General features: G+C 39.7%; 1 protein-coding gene across 2 annotated transcripts in view; it reads left to right on the top strand.

Annotated features, from left to right (window-relative positions):
• Positions 1 to 272: 272 nt before the first annotated feature.
• The window catches only part of LOC121955544 (CD2-associated protein), a 72,925-nt gene continuing 49,738 nt past the window's right edge, over positions 273 to 23,459 (top strand). For both annotated transcript variants that reach the window (XM_042503550.1, XM_042503549.1), the window contains exon 1: positions 273 to 586. In XM_042503550.1, coding sequence (XP_042359484.1) covers positions 583 to 586 — 4 coding nt within the window. In that variant the 5' untranslated portion in view covers positions 273 to 582. The remainder of the gene's footprint in view (positions 587 to 23,459) is intronic.

The following is a 23,459-nucleotide window of genomic DNA, read 5'->3' as shown; positions in this document are numbered from 1 at the left end:
CAGATTGCCTTAATGACTGGAGGTTCAGTGAAAGATCCCACACATGTCATGTAGTTGGGAGGAGCGCGAGTGAGTGTATTAAGTTTCTCTCACAGACAGACAGACAGACAGACACACACACACACACGCGCGCGCGCGTGTACACACACGCACACACGTACAGTAGTTACTGTACTTGCTGAGTGGACCAATAATACAAGGGGGATCAACATTCCATTAAACATTCCTCTCGCGGGACTGTCCTGCCTGAAACATCGCGAAGTTTCCTGCTGTTTAGTATTTTGGTGGCAGCAGGCAACAGCAAGCCGCGGAGGCAAGTCCAAGAAAGGTGGAGACTCCTGCTCAACTTCCTGCACAATAATCTGAAGCAGCACCGACAGAGAGCTGGGGACGCTGCTGCCGCTGCTGCCGCTGCCGCTGGGACCGAGGACGGATGGATACACGGCTCACTTTGTTTCTTCTCCGCCAGTGAATCGATAAAAAGCACTTAATTGTGATTATCGACCTGGCTGCTAGCTGCTAGCAGTGCGGCTGCTGAACAGATTCCCCGCGTCTGATAGCGAGCCAGTGCGACGGACAGGAATGGGTGAGTTTTCCATGATGTGGCGCTTGTGTTGTGTTTGTGTGTTACCCTCTTTTGACTCGACATACAAAACAAGTCGCACACGCGCGAGCCATTCAACCAAATGTCAGAAATGACATGTATTGTGCTATCAGCTTTTGGTAGCAGGGATTTAAAGTTAGCGAGCCAGTTAGCTAGCGGGTTAGCCTAGCCAGCTAGCCGCCTGGTTAAGTGGACAACGCCACCTCCATCCTTGGATTTGGCTGCATGTGGAGCTAATGTTAACAGGAGCTGCCTCAAAGCTGCAGTCAACATGGCTTCTGCAAAGCTACTTCATGCTCTCAAACGACTGCAACGTTAGTTTCCTGAAATTCCGACTTTGTTCTCGTCTGTAATTCAAAGTTAGGACTCTGCAGTTAAAGTGTGTACAGAACTCCTCAGACAGCAAACTTCACACATCACGTTAGCTTCTTCTGGTAGCACAGCTTAACTTCCCCTTTTGGAGTTTGCTTTAGGTCTGAAGTAAGGAGTATTGAAGTTATTCTGGTTCTCACAGTGAGTCGTGACCACATTCTGTGTGTGTCAGTGACAGACTTACTGTAAGTTGCCACACTCACATGCATGGTGTTATTTGCTTGTCACCACCAAAATGGACCAAAACTCTGTTTTGAATATGAACCCATGACACCATCCTTTTAGCATTTTAAAACTTTTGCAAATTGGCTTGATTTCTATAGAAATATGTGGAGAAGGTGATGAGCAAAGAAAAAAGAAATGACCCCAAATTTAGCAAGAAATTAAATGTATGAGAAAAGTATCAAAATAAATACAAAGCAGCAACAATGGCAACAACAAGGAAATAACCTGATACAACTGCTTAAGAATTATAATAACTGTAACATCATTTTACAGGTGTAATTATGATAATTAGATATACATTTATTTCCCTTAGCATTTTTCCTTTTTCCTCTAGACATTTTCCCCTAGCTTTTCAGGTCAGAGGTCGGAATTGAACCCACGGCCACTGCAGCAAGACTTAAGACTCTGTACATGGGGCGTCTGCTCTACCAACTGAGCTACTGAGTGCCCCCCTCCTTTAGCCTTCAAGAACTTTTTTTAGATTACAATTTTCTTGCAATTTGTGAAACATTTCTTGCCATGAAAATTATCTGAAAAAACGACAACAAAACAAATGAAAAATAAAAATAAAAAAAAGTGCTTAAAAAGTTATAGTTATTCTGTAACATAATTATGAGTATGTCGTTTTCCTTAGCTTTTTCTCTTTTTACCCTAGACATTTTCTCCTAGCTTTTAAAAATAATTTTCTAGATTTACACATTTCTTGCTAATTTTGAAACATTTCTTGCTATGAAAATTCCTTGTAAAAACAACAATAACAACAACAACAAAAACAACAACAACAGCAAAACAAACAAAATAGAAAAAGTTAAAAAAAAGTGCTTAAAATAGTGTTTACCACAATTTCAAATTTGTTGGTGCACATTGACTTTTTTCCCATGGTCTTGCTTTTAAAGGGTTAACCTTACAGCAAGGAATTGATGAAGCCTGATTCTCAAGGTGATGTCTTCAGGCTGACAGCCTCATATAATCAGGACATTTCACTGCCAAACTTACAAACAAACACGGTTGCTATCTTTGATGGTATGTACAAGTTTAAAAAAAGCCCTGCGGAGTGGATGATGCTTGGTGTCGCTTTGTCACTGAGTGTGGTTGCTGTGATGGTCATGATGACTGCAATTTACAGACACAAGTCAGTGTTTCCTCTCCATTCAAACTGTATTATGAAACCTGCCCTCTGCATCTCGCTGGCTGAGCTGAGTGTGGGGTTTATGTGGTTGTGTGCAGTAGGACTTGTTTGAGACCTTTGCTATGTTGTCAAACAGGTTATAAGCTCAGCCTCGGCCTGTAAGGTTGCAGGCAGCGCTTTTTACATTCCGAGTTGGAGAAGTGCTAAACACAAAACTGCTTTGCATGAAGTGTTGCTTACACTTAGTCTTAAATACCACAGTGATACAGCACAGTGGGGGTGAAAGGAAACTAAAACTGCACTTAAGGAAGTATTTCACTGTTGGAAAGATTATATTTTACTGGTAATAAACTAGTCTGTCTCTGCAGCAGAAACACAAATAGTTGAAATTGGTGCTACAATACCAGAGAAAACAGAGAAAAAGGGCACCTTTGCTTAAGAAGTATGAAAACCTACAACTACCAAAATGCACTGTGCAGCTCTGAACCAATAAACACTCCCTCGGTGACGCAATGCATACATGTGAAACATTGGCCTGCCAGCAAGAAAACATTTCATATTACAGAATATTGCTAAACTAAAACAAAGTGTTTGATCTCATTTTTTCCACCTTTGTTTTCACTGTGCAGGAAGCAGCATGGTGCCTACTTTCTGTTCACAAACTCTCGCAATTACAATTAAAAAGGGGCACTAACAAGTGTTTCTGAAAACATTTTATGAGAGAAATTGGCAGTGCAGGGAGGGAGGGGTGGTCTCTTGATGCACCCTGCACCAGTGATATTCAACTTGTGGCCCGTGGAACAAATGTGGCTTGTTATAAGGGGCTGGGTGGTCCCCAACCATTTTCTGTTTCAAAATGAAAATAAAGTGATTCACATTGGGAATTATTTTTGTACTTTTAGTATACATATGGTGTCAGAGTGCGTTAAACAGCATCAAAATAGAGCTGGTGACCAAAAAAAGTGCCAGTATGCCAAAATGTAAAACAGATCTTTCCTCTGGAATTGTTAAATACCTGTCAATCATCCTCTGACATCCACCAAAACAGGCTTCTTTACTGCTGTCCATTTATAGGACACCTCACCTGTAATGCATTGTCCCCTCGGGTGGCTCCTCTATGAGCATATCTGAGCTGTGTTTGGACATGTCTTAGCTATGTGTGTTTGTGTGTGTGTGTGTGTGTGTGTGTGAGAGAGAGAGTGCGAGCGAGCCCCTCATCTTCTGTACTTGCTTTCTCTAAACTTGGCTCGGGCTATGTGCACTGCTTTACCAACTAAAACTCACAAAGTGGAGTTTGTTTAGTGGCATTAAGTGGTTGAAATAGTGACTCTGTGTCTGTTCTGCCCTCTGAGCCAGCAGCCGTTCCTCAGTGTTTTGCATTCTTTGGCCATTTTTCTCTTTTACTACGATAGTGCAGAGGAGACAGGAAATGAAAGAGAGCAGGAATGACATGCAACAAAGGTCCCCAGTGAGACATGAACTGGGAACATTGTGATTACATGGACAACTTCTAAAACCTCTCGGCCAAAAGGACGCCCCAGTTACCATTCTGTTTTATTCGCCAGCATCACTGCAGGACTCCATAGAATCACAGAAACAATGACTGGACATTTGCCAGAATGTCTGATTGAATATTAACCTGAAAGGAAAGCAACTCAACCAAATATTTACCAGCATGTGGTTGATGTTAATTTCCCACCGTGGCTTTAATTTAACCAACGAAGGTCAGTTTATTTAGGCTCTTTAATCTGGGGCTTAAAAGTTCATTCACTTGTGATAAAAAGTAACATAATCTGGTTAAGTTGTATTTATCATAATACTGAATGTAATGCATGTATTCACTAGAGGCAACGATTATTTCACAAACTTCTGAAACTCAACACTGAATAATAAGGCACAACTAATATGGACCCAAACACCTTGAGGGAGCTGAAGGCAGTCAGCTATTCTCCGCTGTCCTCAGATGTGTGCTGCAGGAACTCAGGTGTCCTGTTTTATGCTGAACTGAACCTTACATTACACTGCAGCAGGAATCCTCTACTGGCTTTGCTCAGGGGCCGCTTTGCAAAATGACAGAAGGCTAGGGGCCAGATGCAGCAGCCCCATACATGTTGTTTTAGGTTTTTAAAATGTTTCTATGATTTTAGGACATTTCTATGATTTTATGACATATCTAAGATGTTGGCATGTTTCTAGGACTTTAGGACATTCCTATGATTTTTAGGACATTTTTAGGGTTTTAGGACATTTCTAGGGCTTTTTGACATTTTTGATTTTTTGACATTTCTAGGATATGGGGACATTTCTTGAATTTGAGGATGTTTTCACGATTTTAGGACACTTCAAGGATTTTAGGAAGTGTCTAGGATTTTCTGATGTTTCTATGCTTTTAAGATGTATGATAATTCTAGGATTTTAGTAGTAGTTCTCAGATTTTAGGACGCTTTTGGGATTTTAGTACATTTCTAAGATTTTAGGAAATTTCTAGGATTTTAGGACAATAGGGGCCTAGCGAGGACCTCTGTCAGGGGGTGCAAGGATGCACTTTTTTGATAAATAAGCTCTATTTTGATGCAGTTTTATGCTCTCTGGCACTTTAAAAAGGCAAAAACAAGGCCCAGTGTAAATCACATTATTTTTATTGTGAATTATAAAATAGTGGAGGGGCCACCTGGCACCCAATCGGAGGTCAGTTTTGGCCCACAGGCTGTAAGTTGAATATCACTGGTATAGGGTGCATCAAGAGTTGTGTATATATAAAGCATATAAAGAGCATAAATGAGTACACCTCCTTTGAAAATTCAGATTTGCATCCATTGCTCAGTGTCTATGAGTCCAATTTGCTGTATTTTGTTATAACCACACCTGTATTACCCAATGACCAATTAAAAACAAAAAATAACCATAACTTTGTTTTACACCCCTGAAAATTGTGGCTAAATAATCACAAGAGTTAATCTAATATTTCTTCAGCAAGATCTGGTATTTATTTTTACAAACAGAGACACATTTTAACATAAACATCAAATCCGTGCTCTCAGTTTGGAGTATGCAATTGACAACCACTAGAAGCCTTTATTTTTTACCAGAACTCAAAATACCCAAAAAAACCTTTACATAGCAATAATGAGCATACGCTTTTTACCTGCCTACCATGCACAATATTGCCCCTCAGACTGCCCACCTCTTCAAACAAGATTATTTGAAGCCAAGTGACATGTTGAATAACAAGGGCTTATTTTGTATAATCTAACCCCTCAAAGTGAAAAACCTCCAAAAACTGCAGTTAACTTTCAATCAGATTCATCTACACGTGATGCTATGACCCTGAAATTGGAATTATTCCCCTAAGTTCTCCGTTTACTTCTTTAACACTGATGGAAATAATCACACTTGAAATGAAATACACCTTGTTTGTAGGGCATTAGCAGACTTTTAAAGTTAGCGCAAAGTCAGTTATATCATATGAATCTAGAGATTGTAACGAACCCCCTGATATCATATATGTTAAGCTAGCTCACTGGGAAATTAGCTAAATATTGCTCCAAAGTTGACTAACTTTACAGCGGGGCAATATTCATAAATATAATGTCATATGAGATTGTACCTATGATGCTGAGTAATTTATGAATATAATAAACTTTTATAAAACGGTTAGTTCCAACCAAGCAATTTGATTGGTCGAGAGGCATTCCATGAGTGCTGATATAGAAGTATAACATCACTGGGACTGTTAACTCTGCATGTATCACTCCGCTTCACGGCCGTTCAAAACCTGTTAATTATTGTAAGAGAGATATGTTTTAAAAGTGGGATATGTTTATAGCATGGTGTAAGCATAGGTTCAAACAGCTAGTTGGCGCTGTTCACGTAGCTGTCAGTTGGTCAGGTTGAGGGAGGAGTGAAGGAGAGAGGGAGAGGGAGAGAGAGAGAGGGAGGGAGCGGAGTTTGGGGTGAGCAAGCAATGACGGGGATTTTGAAGTGTGTCTTGAGCTGAATGTACATTCATTGAAGTTACTAAAAATTATGATGAAGCCCAGGAGGGAGCAGCTGTGACGGGTTTTGGTAAACCGCTGTTCACTGGGAGTAAACCAGATGTTACAGATGTTACAAGGATTTGCAGTGAGACAGGGACACACTCGTCTGACACTATCCACAGCCCGAGAGACAGCAACACACACACACGCTGTCTGATACGGGACTCGAGGTGACGGAGATCACGGCAGCGAGCGGACACACGCTGCAGTGAGGAACTAATTGAACAAAGTAACTCAGCTGAATCTGACAAAGTTTCTGTTAACAGACTCTGATTTCAGTGAAAACACAGAGATAAATGTTCATGATACTGAGCAGCTGCTCTGTGCAGATATTAGTCTAAGCCATTCTAAACTGTGTAAGTTGTGCCCACCTTTCTTTTGAAAGAAAGTCCATAAAAAAGTTATTTCCCCTCAGCTTGCTTCCTCTGTTTCTCTTTTCTTTCTTAACTTTTCTGATACACTGACTTTGTTTTTTTTGGGGGGGGGGCATGGTGCAAACAAACAACATGTACAACGTACTGCATCTATCTTTCTCCTCTCTGCTGGATGGAGAATGACGCTCAACTGGTCTTTTCAGAACTCCCCACAAGTGCTCTGTTGGGTTGAGGTCTGGTGACATGCTTGGCCACTGAATCACTTTCACCATGTTCTTCCTCAGAAATGAAACCGTGACCTTAGATGAATGTTCTGGGTCGTTATGATGTAGGAGGAGCGCCCGGCGACCCAGTGCTCGGAGGGATGGTAGTATGTTCTCTTTCAGTTATTGGCAGTAGATTTATGATTTCATGATACCATCAATGAAATGCAAATCCCCGACACCTGCAGCAGTCATGCAACCCCACAGAAGAACACTGCCACCACCCGGCTTTATAGAGGGTACCGTGCATTTGTCCTTGTACTCGTTGCCCTTTCAACGCCATACAGGTCGGAACCCATCAGTACCAAAAAGATTTGTCTTTGTCTCGTCACTCCAAAGTATAAAGACCCTTTAGTCCACGTCTTTGTCAGCATGGGCCCTGGCAAATGCTAAACAGGCTTTTTTGTGCTCCTCTGCAGCTTGCGTCATATTGTGTCACAGGAACACCCCCTACAACAATCATTGGGGTGTACTCATTTTTGCATCATGGTCTTAAGCCATTTTGTTAGAAGAGTTCCAATTTGATTTTTGTTTCTGAGTAATCTCATTTAAAACCAATAAGCTAGAGTTGTGCAAACATTTTAGTGTCTAGGATCCTGTAGATGGTTTTTATTCTAAGGAGGGACATGTTTTTTTGAAAAATCTGTTAGGGTGTACTCATTTATGCTGAGCACTGTACATGTCGGGTTGTTCACTGCACCACACTCGGGGAGCGCAGAGTGTACTCTGGGTACAGAGGAAGCAGCTGTTCTTTGTGTTGGGCCTGAAAGCTTTCACTCACAGCAGCTGCTCTTCTCATCATTCATCCATTTGTTCTGATCAACTCTGAGCATATGTACTGATCAGTTATTCACCTGGCGAGTCACAAACTGCTGCTGAGGAAAATATCTGCCTGCACTGCGCCAAAGGACCTGCAAAAACCAAACAAAACCAAAGTTCGCTGTTGCCCCACGCCACACATTTCCACAATAAAAGTGACGGGAATCATTTTTGTAATAAGGTGCCAGAGTGCCTAAAACATCACCAAAATAGAACTTGTTTATCAGAAATAGTGTGAGTGGAGGGTCCCCTGCACTCCCTGACGGAAGTCATGGCCAAGCCCCTGATGTCCGAAATTCTAGAAATGTCCTTAAATCCTAGAAACATCCTAAAATCCTAGAAATGTCCTAAAATGTGAAAAATGTCCTGAGATCCTAGAAATGTCCTTAAATCTGAGAAATGTCCCAAAATCTGAGAAACGTCCTAAATTCTTAGAAATTTCCTCAAATCCTAGATATGTCCTAAAATCCTTGAAATTTCCTACAACCTAAAAAATTCCTAAGAATGACCTAAAATCTGAGAAAAGTCCTGAATTCCAGAAAACTGTCCAGAAAAATGTGCTCAAATACAAGAAATGTAAAATGTGAGAAATGTGCTACAGTAAATAAGTAATAGATAAGTCCGAGATATGTCCTTAAATCCTAGAAACATCCTAAAATCTGAGAAATGTGCTAAAATTGTAGATCTCCTGGCTGTTATCCTGCGGTATACAGTAATATGGAATGTCCTAAAATCCTCAAAACATGTATGGGCCTGCTGTGACTGGCCCCTGGCTTCCTGACAATTTGCAAAAGTGGCCCCCAAGCAAAGCACGCCGAGTATCCCCGCACTACCTCACTAATATGCATCAATAACTGTGTCTGTCGTCAGACCTCCATGACTTGTTTGGTCTTTGACATTTGACAGGCGTAGCCATTGTTTGCACATGGCTGGAGGCTCTTTGTTTGCTCATAAAACTATTGGTTATGTCATTTGTGGAACAGGACAGGTTAAAGAACTTGAATAATAGCGATAGTCACTGTTCAGAGTGTGTGTGTGTGTGTGTGCGTGTGTGTGTGGTTTTGTCGTATCTTCCAGGTGCGTGTAATGTGTCAGTGCATTGGTAAAATGTGCACACGCGCAGCTCTTCTCCTCCCACTGTGTGCTGTGGGTAAACAAAGCTGAATGGCTCCATCTTCTCCCTCTCACTTGATTTCTCTCGGTAACACTTTACTCTTGGTATCAGCCACCTATCAGATCAGAGCAAAGGAATGCAGTTATGAGTTTCCTCTTAGCTGATAGTGTGTGTGAATGGCTGAGGGGAGCACAGAGCACACACTGATGCAGACTGTCTGCCTGGCAGTCAGTCTGCCTGCGTGGCCTTGAGTGTTTCCCCCCCTTTCTTTCTCTTCCTTCCCTCCTTCCTCTCCCCCCGTCTCTCCCTTCCCCCGTTAATATCCTCCTGTCTGTCACTGGCTTATATAAGAGCTGTGTTGTACAAACTCTTTACCTGGAAGCATTGTGTGAAGGGTGGAAAACAATAACCTGCTAGTTCCTTTCCTTCTGCTGAGCCGCGGCCCGGCACCCAGACAGGAAGTGAAGTAAAACTCTGCTGGCCTCTCTTAGTTTTCATTGCTAGACTTGAGAGTGAATATAACACATAGAAAATGATAAGATTGCTTTTAAAAAACAAATGGATGGCTACGTATGGTGAGACTGAAGTTCTCATCTTTTTACTTTTTTAACCCTTTGAAACATGGAGCGACGTCACTTTTCTTGCGCTGCCTTAGATGCCTTTCACAAGTTTTTAAACATTTGAACTCAAAGCAAATTGTTTCAGTGTCTGTCAAAAACATTGGAAAAAAGGCAATTAGTAACTCTGTAAGAATTTTTCCACAAATTGCAACAAAGAAAACTAGATTTAAAAAAAAATATTTTTCAAAAACTAGGGAATATATCTTTATTTTTTTAAACATTCTTTTCTGTTTTTTTTGTGTTTATGTTTTTTAAATATAATTTTCAGGTAGTTTTCGTGTCATTTTCTTGTCTTTTGTTGCTCCTATAGCCTTCCTCCCATGTTTTTGAAAGAAATCAAGACAGTTTTCTGAGGTTACAAGAGGTTAATCTTGTTGACCATCGTTTTATACTTTCTTCTTTTGTACTTTTTTCCCTCTTTTTTAAAGGGATCATTCTTATACTGGTATCGGGAAAAAAACCCAGATGATGCCTTGTCTCAGGGAAATAGCTGTCTCTGATGTGGGTGTTAATGATAGAGAGGAGTGAAACAGAAAAAAAGGAATGTAATTTAAAGGAAAATTACTTTGAAAAAAATCTTGGGAAAATGTTTAGAATAAAAAGCTAGGTAAAAACTATGTTCATAATGATCATAATTACATGTTTAAAATTATGTTACAGAATTATTTCAGCACTTTATTTCAGATCATTTCATTGCTTGTTCTTTTAGCTTTATTTTTTTGTGTGCTAATTTTAAGATAATTTCCTTGTACTTTATACCAGTTTCTTGTATTGTTTTGTGTCATTTTTTTTAAATAGCCCATGTTTTGAAAGAAATCGAGTTTGTTTGGGTTAATTGAACTCTGAAATGGCACTGTGGGGAGGAGAACAAGAAGAATGCAACTTAAAACAAGAGTGGGCATGATAAAGGTATGGTGAAAACACAGCACAAAGATATAAGCTGTATTTCTCTCTGGTATGAGAACAGTTATTGATAGATCAGTTTTGCTCGCCATTGTTATCACTTTTGAGAGAGATCATAGAATATATATTAGGTTATTTATAGCACAACTGCGGCAGAGACATGGCAGCAGAAAGTCACGTGCATTGAAAGTGAAACTTAACCATTAATTCTGCTGGTTTAAAAGTGTCAATTAAAAAACATCTGCAAACAACCCCTCTCATCCACTAATGTGATCTGAGCAGCTTTGAAGGGATCTACAGATAAATTATCCACCCTGCGAGTGACAAACTGCTGCAAAGGAGAAAAAAAAAAAGTAATTGAAAGTTTTTAACAAACTTAATTCCACGTCTTCAGCTGTGTCCAAATATGTGTCTGCAGGCCATCTCATGTCAGTGGACGAGCTAAATATCTCCCGGTGAGGCAAAATAAAACTCATTCACTCCAGCACGGCTTTTGGAGAAAATCCTCGGGGAAACCCTGAAATCAGTCCAATATAAAGCTTGCCTCGATCCACTTTCCATCCATTTATGTGTTTGCTTTTCTCATGCACTCCCATCACAACTTAGCAGCAAGTTTTGGACAGAGGGTGTGCAGAGGAAAGGATGCAAACAGGGAAACGCCAAGCATGTTTCAGCCTAAAGTGCTGTGGAAGGACTCCTCTAGCTTTTGATCACCTCCTTCTCCTCTTTATGCTTATGTGTCTCTGCCGCAAATATGTCAGGAATCCTCAACCGCCACTCCTCAAGGCCATGGTGCCACTGTTAATGAGAAGATAGCAGGTTTACTGGTGTGTTTATGTGTATTCCTTTTTTCTGTTTCACTCCTCTCTATCGTTCTATAGAGGGGGTTAGTTACTCATGTCTGTATAGATTGTCATTTATGTCTACGAGTACTAAGTCAAAGGACAGTGGACTTAAGCCGACTCTTTTGTTTTATAAGTGTTTCAAAACTTGTCGGAGTCTTTATTTTTATTCCCAGAAGTGTTATATTCCTCAGTGCTCCAAACTATTGGTTATAGAAAAAACAACTGCATTTTAACACATATCATATTAACTAGGCCTGCTATCATGCCACAAAGCAAAGCCAAACTAAAGATTTGAATGCTGGTGTTGATGCTATTTATTAGGGGTGGGGGAAAAAATCGATTCACATAAGAATGTCCATTCTCGTTTTTAACGATTCAGAATCGATTAAAAAATCCTAAATATCGTTTATAGACTAGATTTACTAAATATAGTCTATTCTTAACCCTGTAAAATTTTTAGCATTTAGAAAAGTCTTAATACTTTTGAGACCATTTGTCGGATCGCCTCACTTTTTTTCGCCAGTGAAAGCTGCCGGCTGTGACATTAAGGGATGTCTCTGATGCATAGTAGCTCTTTTAGAAGCCTCTCTATCCAGCCCTGGAAATTCGAGTGTTTTATAGGACCTTGTTCAATAAATACACAACGATAGATCCAATATTGGATGTCTTCCTTCCATAGTTTATCCATATTTCGATGATAAAAGTACATTAGCACCTATGCTAAACGCCATATTGGTTTCCCGTGGTTGCATGGAGAGGTCAGAGGTTTGTTTCGGTCTTGTCCACCATTCAAAAGACGGTACGACGCTTTGTCACAGCTTACGTATGCCACACGTCATCTGGAGCAAACTGCACTGTGGTTGGCCTAATCCTACTGTTTCTATTGCTCTGTGTTATTGGTGCATTAGAATAAACTCCAGAACCCCCTATAATGAAAATAATGAGACAAGGGTAAATCAGGAGACAGTCTAACAAGCAGCAGGGCCTCATATAGATGTAAACTCTGTGCTCACTGCAGGCAGAGCAGGCAGGAGAATCAGGGCCCTCTCTGAGGTGTCAGGAGTGTGATGTGGCCCTCTGCAGCATCACCGAGAGGAGCTGCTTTACAGAATGGCACAGATAATGGGATACACAAACAACTGCAAAAAAACAATGGGACTTTTTTTGGAAAGTGTGTCCATTTTTTGTGTCAACTATAATAATTGCAATGTTTATTTTTTCACTTTCTGATTCCCAACACTTGGGAGAAAGGTTTTCTACAGCAAAAAAGCTTGTGCATCAGAAAACCTGCATAATTTCGTAGACACTTTGCTTTCATAACATAGTAAGTCACTGGCAAAACAGACTGGAGTAGATCCTGAAATGACACCTCCTATATTTTGAATCGGGAATCGATTTTGAATCGGAAATCGTTAAGAATAGAGAATCGATTCTGAATCTAAAAGTAACCCCAAGAATCGAAATCAGATCAAATCGTGAGTTACTGAAAGATTCACACCCTTATTATTTATCTATGGATTATGAACCTAGAGTATATCAAACATCCCTCTGAACATTGTCCAAAGGTGTTGACTCTATTGTGTGCCAGGTGCATCAGATTTTATTAAAATGATGAAGTGATTTCTCCAGATACGTTTTAAAAAATTTCAGAAATTATTTTGTAGCCACTCTTCCCTTGGTAATGTATCTCATCTAACTCTTTACCGCAGTGAAACCATTTTTTAAATTCACTATAAAAATAAATCGATTCACACTTGGAATTGTTTTTATACTTTGAGTATACATTAAGTGTCAAAATTGTTAAAACAAAAAAATGCAAGTGGAGGATCTCCTGCACCACTGGAAAGAGGTCCTCCCAAAGCCACTAATGTTCTAAAGTCCTAGAAATGTACAAAAATCGTGTCAAATTTGAGAAACGTCCTAAAAACCCAAAAATGTCCTGAAATCCTAGAAACATGCTAAAATTCTAATTATGTCCTAAAATCCTAGAAATCCAAGAATTCTACAAATGTACTAAAATTTGAGAAATATCCTATAATCCCGGAAATGTCCTATAATCCTGGAAATATCCTAAAATCTAAAAATGTCCTAAAATTCTAGAAACATGTATGGGGCTGCTGCGACTGGCCCCTGGCCTCCCATCATTTTGTAGAAGTGGCCCCTCAGCAAAGCCAGTTGAGTATCCCTGCTTTCCAGTCTTTTAACTCTTGCCCAGCTCTTATCATCTGCTTGACGGCACGCCACTTAGTGGATGCGCTTTTGGCTGATGGCGTTTTGACCCATTTCTGCATTAACAGCAGGACAACAGAAGAAGCCTCGCATCTCATTTGGCTGCTGTTTGGCCCTGTGATGTTGTTTCTGAAAGCTTTCGAAACAGTCTTGAAAAATAAAACGTAATGGATTTCATGTAAGTGACTTTTTGAGTGCTCTGGGTGTGTGACACCAGTAACAATATCATCATATTGTTGTATTACAGCATCACATTGTACTGCTGTACAGTCTGACATCACATAGGCCATGAAAGAGCAGCAGACCTGCTGACCCACATCCACACTGATACATTAACAAAAAGGTACCCAGGGAGACATACAGTGAGCTTTCTTCTCAAGCAATGAAAGCTGTTTTCTTTTTTATCAGTTTCAATTAACATGGTACTTAAATTCTAAAACACATGCAGTGTGCTCAGTTTGACTGCAACAGCTTAATAATTACCCAGTACCCAGTATCATTCTCCAACATAAGAAGGTAAAATGTAGATTTATTAGTAGAAGAGATAGATTTAGATTTAGATTTAAACTTTGTTTAACAAACGTAATTACATTTGTCCTTGATCCTGCTACATCTTTGGAGTTGAAGGATGAGTTGATTAAAATCAGCAGCTACTATGAAGATTCAATTTAGTTGTTTGGACATGTTGGTTTTGGTGGCATTATTCAATTCCTGCAGTGCAATTTTTTGAAATTGCAGTCTTGAGTCCTTATGGCTCTAAACAAGGTCCGCCCATCCATTGCAACAGCTTGATCCGGGGTGTTAGGGGTTAACCATGTCTCTGTGAAGATGTGTGCAGAGCAGTCTCTGATCTCAGTTGCTGAGTGAGTCTTAATCACATCTCATCCATTTTATTTTCCTACGACCGGAAATTAGCCTTGAAGGCTTGGTAAAGGAACAGCTCTTGGTCCAAGTCGGTTCAGCCTCGCCCTGATGCCAGCTCTTCTCGCTCTCTTCGTCCAGTGCTTTTGGTTTCGTTCCTCCCCTCTGGTCTGACTGGCTGCTTGGTGTATGCTGTTTGTGGGGACCCTCTCACAGTCTGCTGCATTCAGTCCAAACACCACACAACTTTTCCTGATGTTGATAAGTGCTTCTTTATCAGAGAAAAGTCGTGCGTTTGCAGAAGGGGCCATGACAAGAAAAATATAGCAAAAGAAGAAGAAGCCTTTAAGGGTTAACCCTGGTTGAAGGCCCTGATATGATTCAACCTTTGATAGTTGTGCTTCAGGTTGTTGTCAGCAGGGTTTTCTTCACTTTCATTTCTCACGAGTCTCGGTTTTGCCCCCTGGGCCATTTCTAAACCCTCATCATTCTGACCCCAGATGAAATCTTTTGCTGTCAAAATATGTTTTTTATACTTATGTAAACAAGGTCTATTGGCCCTAAATTCCAAAACGAAGGGAAAAATGTGTGGTAATGGGTTGGACTGAAGTAAGACTAAAGGTGTAAAGAATTGATTGACAATTTATACAATATGCTTTAAATAACAGTCAAACCAGGCGGGGTCATGTTTTACCCGAGAGGACAAAAGGTATATGTATGTCGGTCGGACATTATGAGGTTTCAGCTGAAGTGTTTAAGGCCAGAATCCCCCTGTAGCCACCTGACTGCAGTGAATTCACAGAAAGTTTGCTCCTGCTGCACACTCACCTTGCACTGGCTGTTTTTGGCTGTTTAACTCTTTGCAACCTGAGCACATTGACTAAATTTCTATCAAAAACATGGTAATAAGGCAATGAGCGACGTAAGAAGAAATTACCCCAAAATTAACAAGAAATTAGTACAAAAAAGTCCATAAAAATCCCTGAAAATTCGCAGAACAAAAAGTAAAAGGACATGACCTAAAAATAGAGCTTAATTTAATAATAATTGGGTGTAACAACATTTAAAATATGTAATTATGGTAATTAAAAATATAGTTCTGATAATTTACCCTAGGTTTTTTTCTCTTTTTTTTCTTTTCCACCTTTTTCACTATTTTCTTTAAAAAAAATCAAAATCTTCTAATTTCTTGTATTTTTAATTCTTAAACAAGTTGCTCATTGTCTTCTTTCCTACCTTTTTTGAAAGACATTGAACCAGTGTGTTTCAGGGTTCAAAGGTTTAAATACATGTGAAAGTCTTGATGTGGCTCCAGGGTTCAAAGGGTTAACGTATTTAGAAAGGCATATCCTCTGAGGAGCAAACCAAGGAGACTTTGTCCATTGCCCCACTGCTGGTATTTCACAGGCCCACACCCATCACTGCCAGATTTCTAGGGAAAAATCCCACGCTGATGGAGAAGGAACCATCAGAGTTTATCTACAGCCTCTTTTCCACTGTACAAAAACTCCCCACTCTTTTGGTAGAAACGTAGTATTAGAAAAAACAGAGTACCTCCCTACTTTTAAATGAATGCAGCTTACATTAAGAAATGTCACTGAATAAATAATGACTGGATACATGTCTGAGTTTTGTACCTTAGGTTGGACCAAAAAAAAAAAAAATCATAGGTCTTGTCACCTTTTTGTGAAAATCAGTGTTCTGAGACCAAAACAGGTTACTTTTGGTAGGGTTGAGGGGAAGAAAGTCATGGGGTGAATGAGGTCGATAAGGTCAGGCTGATGAAATGAGCCTACTGTGTGGCAAACTCTCATCATCAAACAGTTAATTAATTGACCATAGGAGTTGGCAATAAATGGTATACACTCAGTGTGCTGCAGCTTATTCCACATGTGTTGCATGAAAGGATTTTATCACAACATTTAGTATAAATTGTCTCATTTTTCCTTGTCTCTCCTATAGCTCTCTGCCTCCCACAGACAAACACACAGAAAGCAGGGCTTTTGCAGAGCTCCAGACTGTGACTGTTTTGTCACATTTTGTTACCATAGAGCACTACTATACTTGGAAATCTTTGCAATCCATAAACTGAAGCTCAAGCTGTTAGTTTTTTTTCCAGCTTGCAGTGGATGAATCCTCATACCCCACTTACAGTTTAACTTTCTGCCGTTAACTTGGTTGGCACAGTGGTGTTGTGGTTAACACTGTTGCCTTACAGCAAGAGTTCGAACCCGAATCCAACTGTTGACAGGAAGCCTCAAGTCCACAGCAAAACCATCAATGCTTCCAGCCTGAGACGAGCCAGGTCCTTTGAATTACAAGCACCATGTGTTCCGCTTGATTTATTTATTATAAAGATACTTTACTTGACTTTACTATAACAGTAATTTATTTAACTTTATACTTTATTTAACATTTTGACAGTAGCTCATTCAATAATTTTGTATTTTAGTAGTTCACAGTAGTTTAGAGGAGATAAATATAGAAGTATATCGTGCCTCGCGATACAGCTTAAAAATATTGTGATATTATCTTAAAGCCATATCGCCCAGCCCTAACTGACCAAGTTTAGTTTTGCTTCAACTCTGCACCTGAGTTGCAGAATGCAACCTCTTAACCATCTGACTGTTGCTTTTCCCTGCTGGAGGTGTTTAAGGTTGTGCATATTAAACTCATTTACCCACCCCACTTTTTATTTTAAATGAGTTTTTATGTCACATGGGATTTTTGTTTTTAGCTTTGGGAAGCTGTTTCGTGCCACGTTCATTGAAAGAGCTTTAAATGAAAAGAAAATGAAAGGAAAAATCCCGAAACCAGTCACTGTTTTTATACATTTTTATAAACCACATAAACAATAATTTAAGTAACACTATATTATGTGGTGTTTTGAGGATAAATTAAGTGGGGAAACATGCCAGAGCTAATGTACTAGTGTGTGCACAGCAGTGTGTTTGGAGGTGATTTATGTGATAGCGAGCTAAGTGGCCTGCGTTCCTCAGGCTGTGTGTGTGTGTGTGTGTGTGTGTGTGTGTGTGTGTCTGTGTGTGTGTGTGTGTGTGTGTGTGTGTTAGTCACACTGAATGAGACTCACCCTGCGCGCGCGCACGGCAGCCAATCATCTGGAAGATGCCCTGTTAGCTCAGCAGAGTGTGGCTGTGTCCGTCAGTGCTGCCTGTTGTTTTGTTTACTACAGTAGACCGTATCTCTTCCTGTGGTTACATGGACAGATAGTCCCAAATTATTGTCTGCAGCCTCGGCTCAGCGGTTGTGAATTACTCAGCTGGTGTTGTGCTTTTTTTTCCTCAAGGCTCCATGCTTACAGCTGACTGCTTTATGAGAATAAGTATAGTCTCATCCACAGCTGATCTACAGTGCTGGTGGGAAAAGCTCAGGATAACTGCAAGCCAGGAGTTGTAAAAAGTGCTCAGTAAATAAAGTTCCAGTCGCTTCTGCGAGGACCAGACCGTATCCGTGTTTCACAGAGTACACAAGTCTTTTTATGTAAAATGTTTTTATTTACCTGGCAGTTGTGGATTTGTCTCTGCTGTGACATGTTTGTCAAAGCTGCTGATTTTTGGTTTGATACTCTTTCAAAAGACCGTAGAGAATATCGTACAATTCATATTGTCATCTGTCAGTACTGTGATATAGTTTGTTTAAGAGATGTGCTCAGAGATTTGCTCTGTTGCTTACAGCAGTCACTATTTACTACCTGTATGTGTGTATGTATCTATCTATCTATCTATCTATCTATAATGCATGCCACCTAAATACATATCGGCACAGAAACAATTAACAACTATATTCTAAATACGAATCAGTAATGAAAGCAACAGTAATAATTTATCTCTTTCTGCACAGTAGCCTATGTTTCACATTTTTAAAATGAAAAAGCCTCCAAACCTTTAAATTTTAGAGCTTTTATGAAGAAGCAGTAACCTACTGCTAATAACAGTCATGACCTCATGTACTGTTTGGCTGACTGGGTTGAACGTTGCCCCCACAGCAGCCCTCCTGTCCTGCAGGGAACAGCGCATGTGAACGTGACAGTATGTAGGAAACCACATGGTGATTGTATCTTCTCCATCAACTTATTGTAATGATTCAATATTTCTAGGGCTGGGGCAATGCACGTTACATAGATCGACATATTTATGTTGATTATGTTGACGTGTCGCAAGGAGGATGTAAGGCCCATTTGACACAGTGCGCATCATGAGCGCGAGATGTCAGCCTCACCGAGCAGCAGTGTGTTTCATGTGGTGTTCACACACACAGAGTTGTTGCTACATCGCTGCTGCATCACTGCCTGCTGCTATAAGTGCTGTATTTCTGTATTAAAAAGCACAAACTCCACTAATTTATGAAGTTGTGCAAGCTCCTGCACAGCTGAAACCTGATCCTGAAAACGTTTCAAAAATGACAGAGAGGGACTTATAAACTGCAGTAAAAAAGTGGTACAGAGTCATTATAATCATCAAAACACCATATTCACTGTCTGTTCCTGCTGACAAATGCGCGCGTCACATGTAAAAAAAACGCTGAGCCATCGTTTCTCTAGACGTGCTGCTGCTGACATGCGCCTGACAAGCGCTGCTCATGCAGGTAGTGTGCACGCTCTCATTTGATAACATGGGCGCCAAAGCAAAAAACAACACGCTCTGCACTGCTCACGCTCCCATGACGCGCGCTGTGTGAAACGGGTCAGAGAGAATGTACTAGTTTTAATTATATCTGTTAGAAAAAAGTTATAGTGTTACTCAAATTGCACTAATTTTACAGTAAGATCTTTTGTTGGACTGCTAGATTTGAGGTTTGTTACTGTAACAAAGAGTAACTGTTTTGTTACTCATCCTAAAAGTGACTTGAATTTTACATTGTTTTATTTATTTTGCTGTTTGATTGCTAAATGTAGATTGCACTACATTCCTTTTACTTGAGTGGAACAAGCTCTTGCACTAATTTTATTTTGGAGAGACTTTATATCAGACTGTAAAACACAGATTACCAGTTAAGACTCGGCTAATTTTTATTGGGGAATAATGCCCTGCAGTGTATACTGTAATGATTAAAGATGATTGAATAAAATATTGAAATGTAAATGACAAGTTTTAAAATGTTATTTTCTGTAAATTCATTGTTATATTAATTGAGTGATAAAAAATAATATTTAAATCAATTAAAAAAATAGATTGATTAATTGATTAATCATAAAATAACTGATAGATGAATTGATAAAAAAAAAAATCATTAGGTGCAGCCCCAAATTTGTCATTATTGTTATCAGAATCTGTCCCATAAACCCTGATTGGATTTCGTCAACATAAGAAAATGACCCTTTTTAGGGTTCACATTAGGGCTGCAACAGTGAATAGATAAAATCGATTATAACTGATTATTAAATGTGTTGGCAACGGATAAAATTATCGATTCGTTGTCACGCGATTATTACTTATTAATTATTGCCATTTCTCAGGCAGCGCTTGTCAGCAGTGTCTCAGCTGTGTGCCAGCTGCAGCATATCTAGAGAAACGGTGGTTCGCTGTTTTTTTTACGCGACGCTCGCGTTTGTCAGGTGTTTTGATGATTATATTGACTCTTTACCACTTTTTACTGTAGTTTAAAGTCTCTCTCTGTCACAGAGATGAGGAAATACAAAGATGGCTGTTTCACTCCAACTTCCCTGCTTCCCTTTTACATCAAAAGCCCTCTGAGAGCATCTCTGTGGACAGAATCCCATCAGTTGCTGATACAAGGCATTTTATTTTGAAACGTTTGCAGGACCGTGTTATTGGCTGTGTGGGAGCTTGCACAACTTCATAAATGAGTGAAATTTGTGCTTATGAATGTGGAAATACAGAACTAATATAATATCTGCTGTTGTAATAACGCTGCATGTGAGAACACCACAAGCATGACACGCTGCATTTGGGCGAGGCTGAAGTCAAACTGAACATACGTCGGTTTTTGTCAAAGTAAGGAACAGAACAGTATGTTGTAAAGCTGTCAACATTTAGTTTTTGAATTGTTTCATATTTGATTTTGTAGTTATTTATTATTTAATATTATTTTGACAGATCAGGGATGTTTAAGCTACCGCCCATTTATGCACTGCACTTTTTGCACTGTTGTCTGTTATAATCTTTTTGAGCAAAGTGATGAGAGAAAAAAATGCTTATTTTATTATTATTTCTATTTTTTTTTCCTTTAAAAACGGCCCAAACAAAATTCAAAATGCTTTCTTTAAAAATGGCCAAAAGTATGTATATATATGTATGTGTTAAAAGCCATTTAAGTGTTGTGTCCCTCCCCCTATGCCAAAATAAAAAATAGAGGTCCCTTCCCAGTCCCAATTTTTTGACATGCCTTCGCCATTTTTCCAGCTGTCCCCTCTCATAAATAATGAACAGTCTTCAGTTGTAATCCTGTTCTGGTTTTATCAAAATAATATATTTTTATATTGTAATGAAAAATAACTAAGGAGTATTGATGGTGATTTTAGAGAATGTATAATCTTGAAATTTGCCTCCAACACATGAAAAATCATGGAAATGTATTGGTAAAGATATTTATAAGTCCTGCTCTTTCTTTGACCAATAGTGTGTTTGAGACCTTGGCTGCAGACAGGACTGTGTGTTTCAGTCAGCAGTGAGACGGAGCAGCAGGCAGCTTGGCTAAGCAGCCACTTGACTTCATTTTGTCGTTGGAGGGTGGGCCCAGGCTGCTGCAGAGCCGGGGCCAAAGTTTGTGATGTCAGAGCCACACACACGAATACCAACTGTCCAAACACAGCCAAGTTTAACAGCAGCTAAACTGTAGTTCAGTGCTGAATGACTCTGCCCAGGTGTGTGTGTGTGTGTGTGTGTGTGTGTGTGTGTGTGTGTGTGTGTGTGTGTGTGTGTGTGTGTGTGTGTGTGTGTGTGTGTGTGTGTGTGTGTGTCAGAGAGGGAGTGTAGTCTTCATGTTTGTGTTTTGGCTGTGCTCGGTGTGAAGTCAGCCATGAGTGTCTGTGCCATGAGTCATGTGTTAAAAAGGACATAATATGCAGTAAAAGAGCTCAGTACCATTAAAAAGCAGCTCAACCTGCTGCACTGGAAGCACTGCCTGTCACACTCCCTCACTTCTCTTCAGCCACTGTGTTGTTGTTTGTATGATGATGTGTTTTAGCCAGTCAGAAGATTGGAGACAATGCATACACCTGTTTGCATGAGCTGTATGTGTTTTACTGTGTAGAGGTTTTTTTCTGGCTTGTTGGTGTGTCACTGCCTTAAAGTTTCACTTTCAGTGTGCCTGTCATACTGCTGCTCCATCTGTGCCCAGAGTAGGCTACACTCTGCACTCCAAAAGTGGTACATATACTTCAGCAGTGCTCCTAATGAATGGTCCAGCTCCAGAAATACAAAATCTGTTTGTGACAACACATTTTTTAATCGTTGTTCCGCTACTCAGATAGTAGTAGAAAAAACACAAACATATCACTTATTTCCTTATGCTATTTAATATTAGAGGTATCTTGCATGTGCGACATTTAACAAACAACCTTTAGTGAAAGGTCAGGTTTGAAACTGTGAATAAAGACCTTTTTTTGTCACTGACTGAGACATTTATACACTCTCAGAGCTGAGTCAAAAGATTTTCTTTCACCATGGATTTGTAAGATTTTATCTGTGGTCATTCAGAAAGTTTACATGCACAGTTTAGTGGAGCTACAGTTATATCTCAGTTAGGCCATTTAATTGGACTACTGTCCTTGTCCCAGTATACAAGCACTGGGGAAGAATCCATTTATTGACACAAGTACTTTATGTCCACCTCTGCCAAGGCAAGCGGAGATATTCTGTCTTTTAGCCAGTTACTATAAACCTGTATTATTTATACAGTCTGTGATATAGACCCAATCACAATCACAACTGTTTATTTACAATAACTTTGGGGTAGAAAACTGCTGAGTCACATAAATATAATCAAACAGCGCTGAGCACACTGCCTTCATTGATAAATTTGAAGCCACCTAAAAAAAAATCAATATCAGTTTAAGTGGAGCCTAAACTATATTTAGAATATTTTCACCGGTTTACCTTGCCGTAAAACAGCCCTTACAGACGGGATTTGAAGCCGTTCTATCAAAAACACCAGACTCTTTTGAGACAAACAGTTATTTTACTCTGAACAGCGGCGCTGCTGCTCTACCGCTGCCTCCATCAGCTGTTGTGGAGGCTAAAGAGGAGACAACATTCAAATATAGTGTACACTTAAACTGATATTGTTTGTTTAGGTGGTTACATCACTTAGCTTCTGTGCCGGTGTTGTGGGACTGTACTTTATTTATCAGAGGAGGGAGGTGGCTGGGGTGTGACTTTTTTTTATTTAAAATGAATATAAAATACCACCTTAACAAGTTGTATGTCCCTCATGAAATTTGATTTTTTTTTTTTTTTTTTTTTTAGAGAAATTTGACTTAGTCCGATTTCAGACTACCATGTTAACATGTATTTGAAAAGTCCAGTTTTAGTTGGACTAACTCAGTAATATGACTTTTCTAGCATCATGTAAACATACTGACTGTGGTGCCTTTATGGTCTGTGAGACACAGCTCTATGTGGTTCCTTATCTTGTAACATTTTGTAACCTTCATAGATTTTCTAAGCGGACTCATTACTGGAGCAGTCTGACATTGAAACAGAAACTGAGCCATTCACTGGAGAGCCAGTCCAGACATTTTTTTGCCTCTCTTTCTGTTTAATTGTTGTGACCACTGATCTGCTCCTCACTTCCTCTAGAACCTGCTCTTAGAATGACAAAAGCTGCTGTTGCCATTAATGTTTTATCAGTCTGGAAAAGATGCTAGAAATATATTTATATGAAACTGACATTTGTTCAGTCAATGCTGTTTTGATTTTAAGATGTCACTTTGATATTTTGTTAATTTCTGTGTCGTTTTGTTTTTTCTTTCACTCCCTCCAAACCCTTTCTTTCTTTCCTTATCTGATGGATCTGACCCCGCTGCCCTTCCTGCCAATGTCTCTGTCCTCCTCCTTATGTTTCTGTGCTCCCTCTCGACTCC

This window comes from Plectropomus leopardus, chromosome 16 (genome assembly GCF_008729295.1).
Source record: "Plectropomus leopardus isolate mb chromosome 16, YSFRI_Pleo_2.0, whole genome shotgun sequence".
In the NCBI taxonomy this organism is placed as follows: domain Eukaryota; kingdom Metazoa; phylum Chordata; class Actinopteri; order Perciformes; family Serranidae; genus Plectropomus; species Plectropomus leopardus.
The sequence above is the reverse complement of the archived record's forward strand: the minus strand, read 5'-3'. Positions and strand labels throughout refer to the sequence as shown.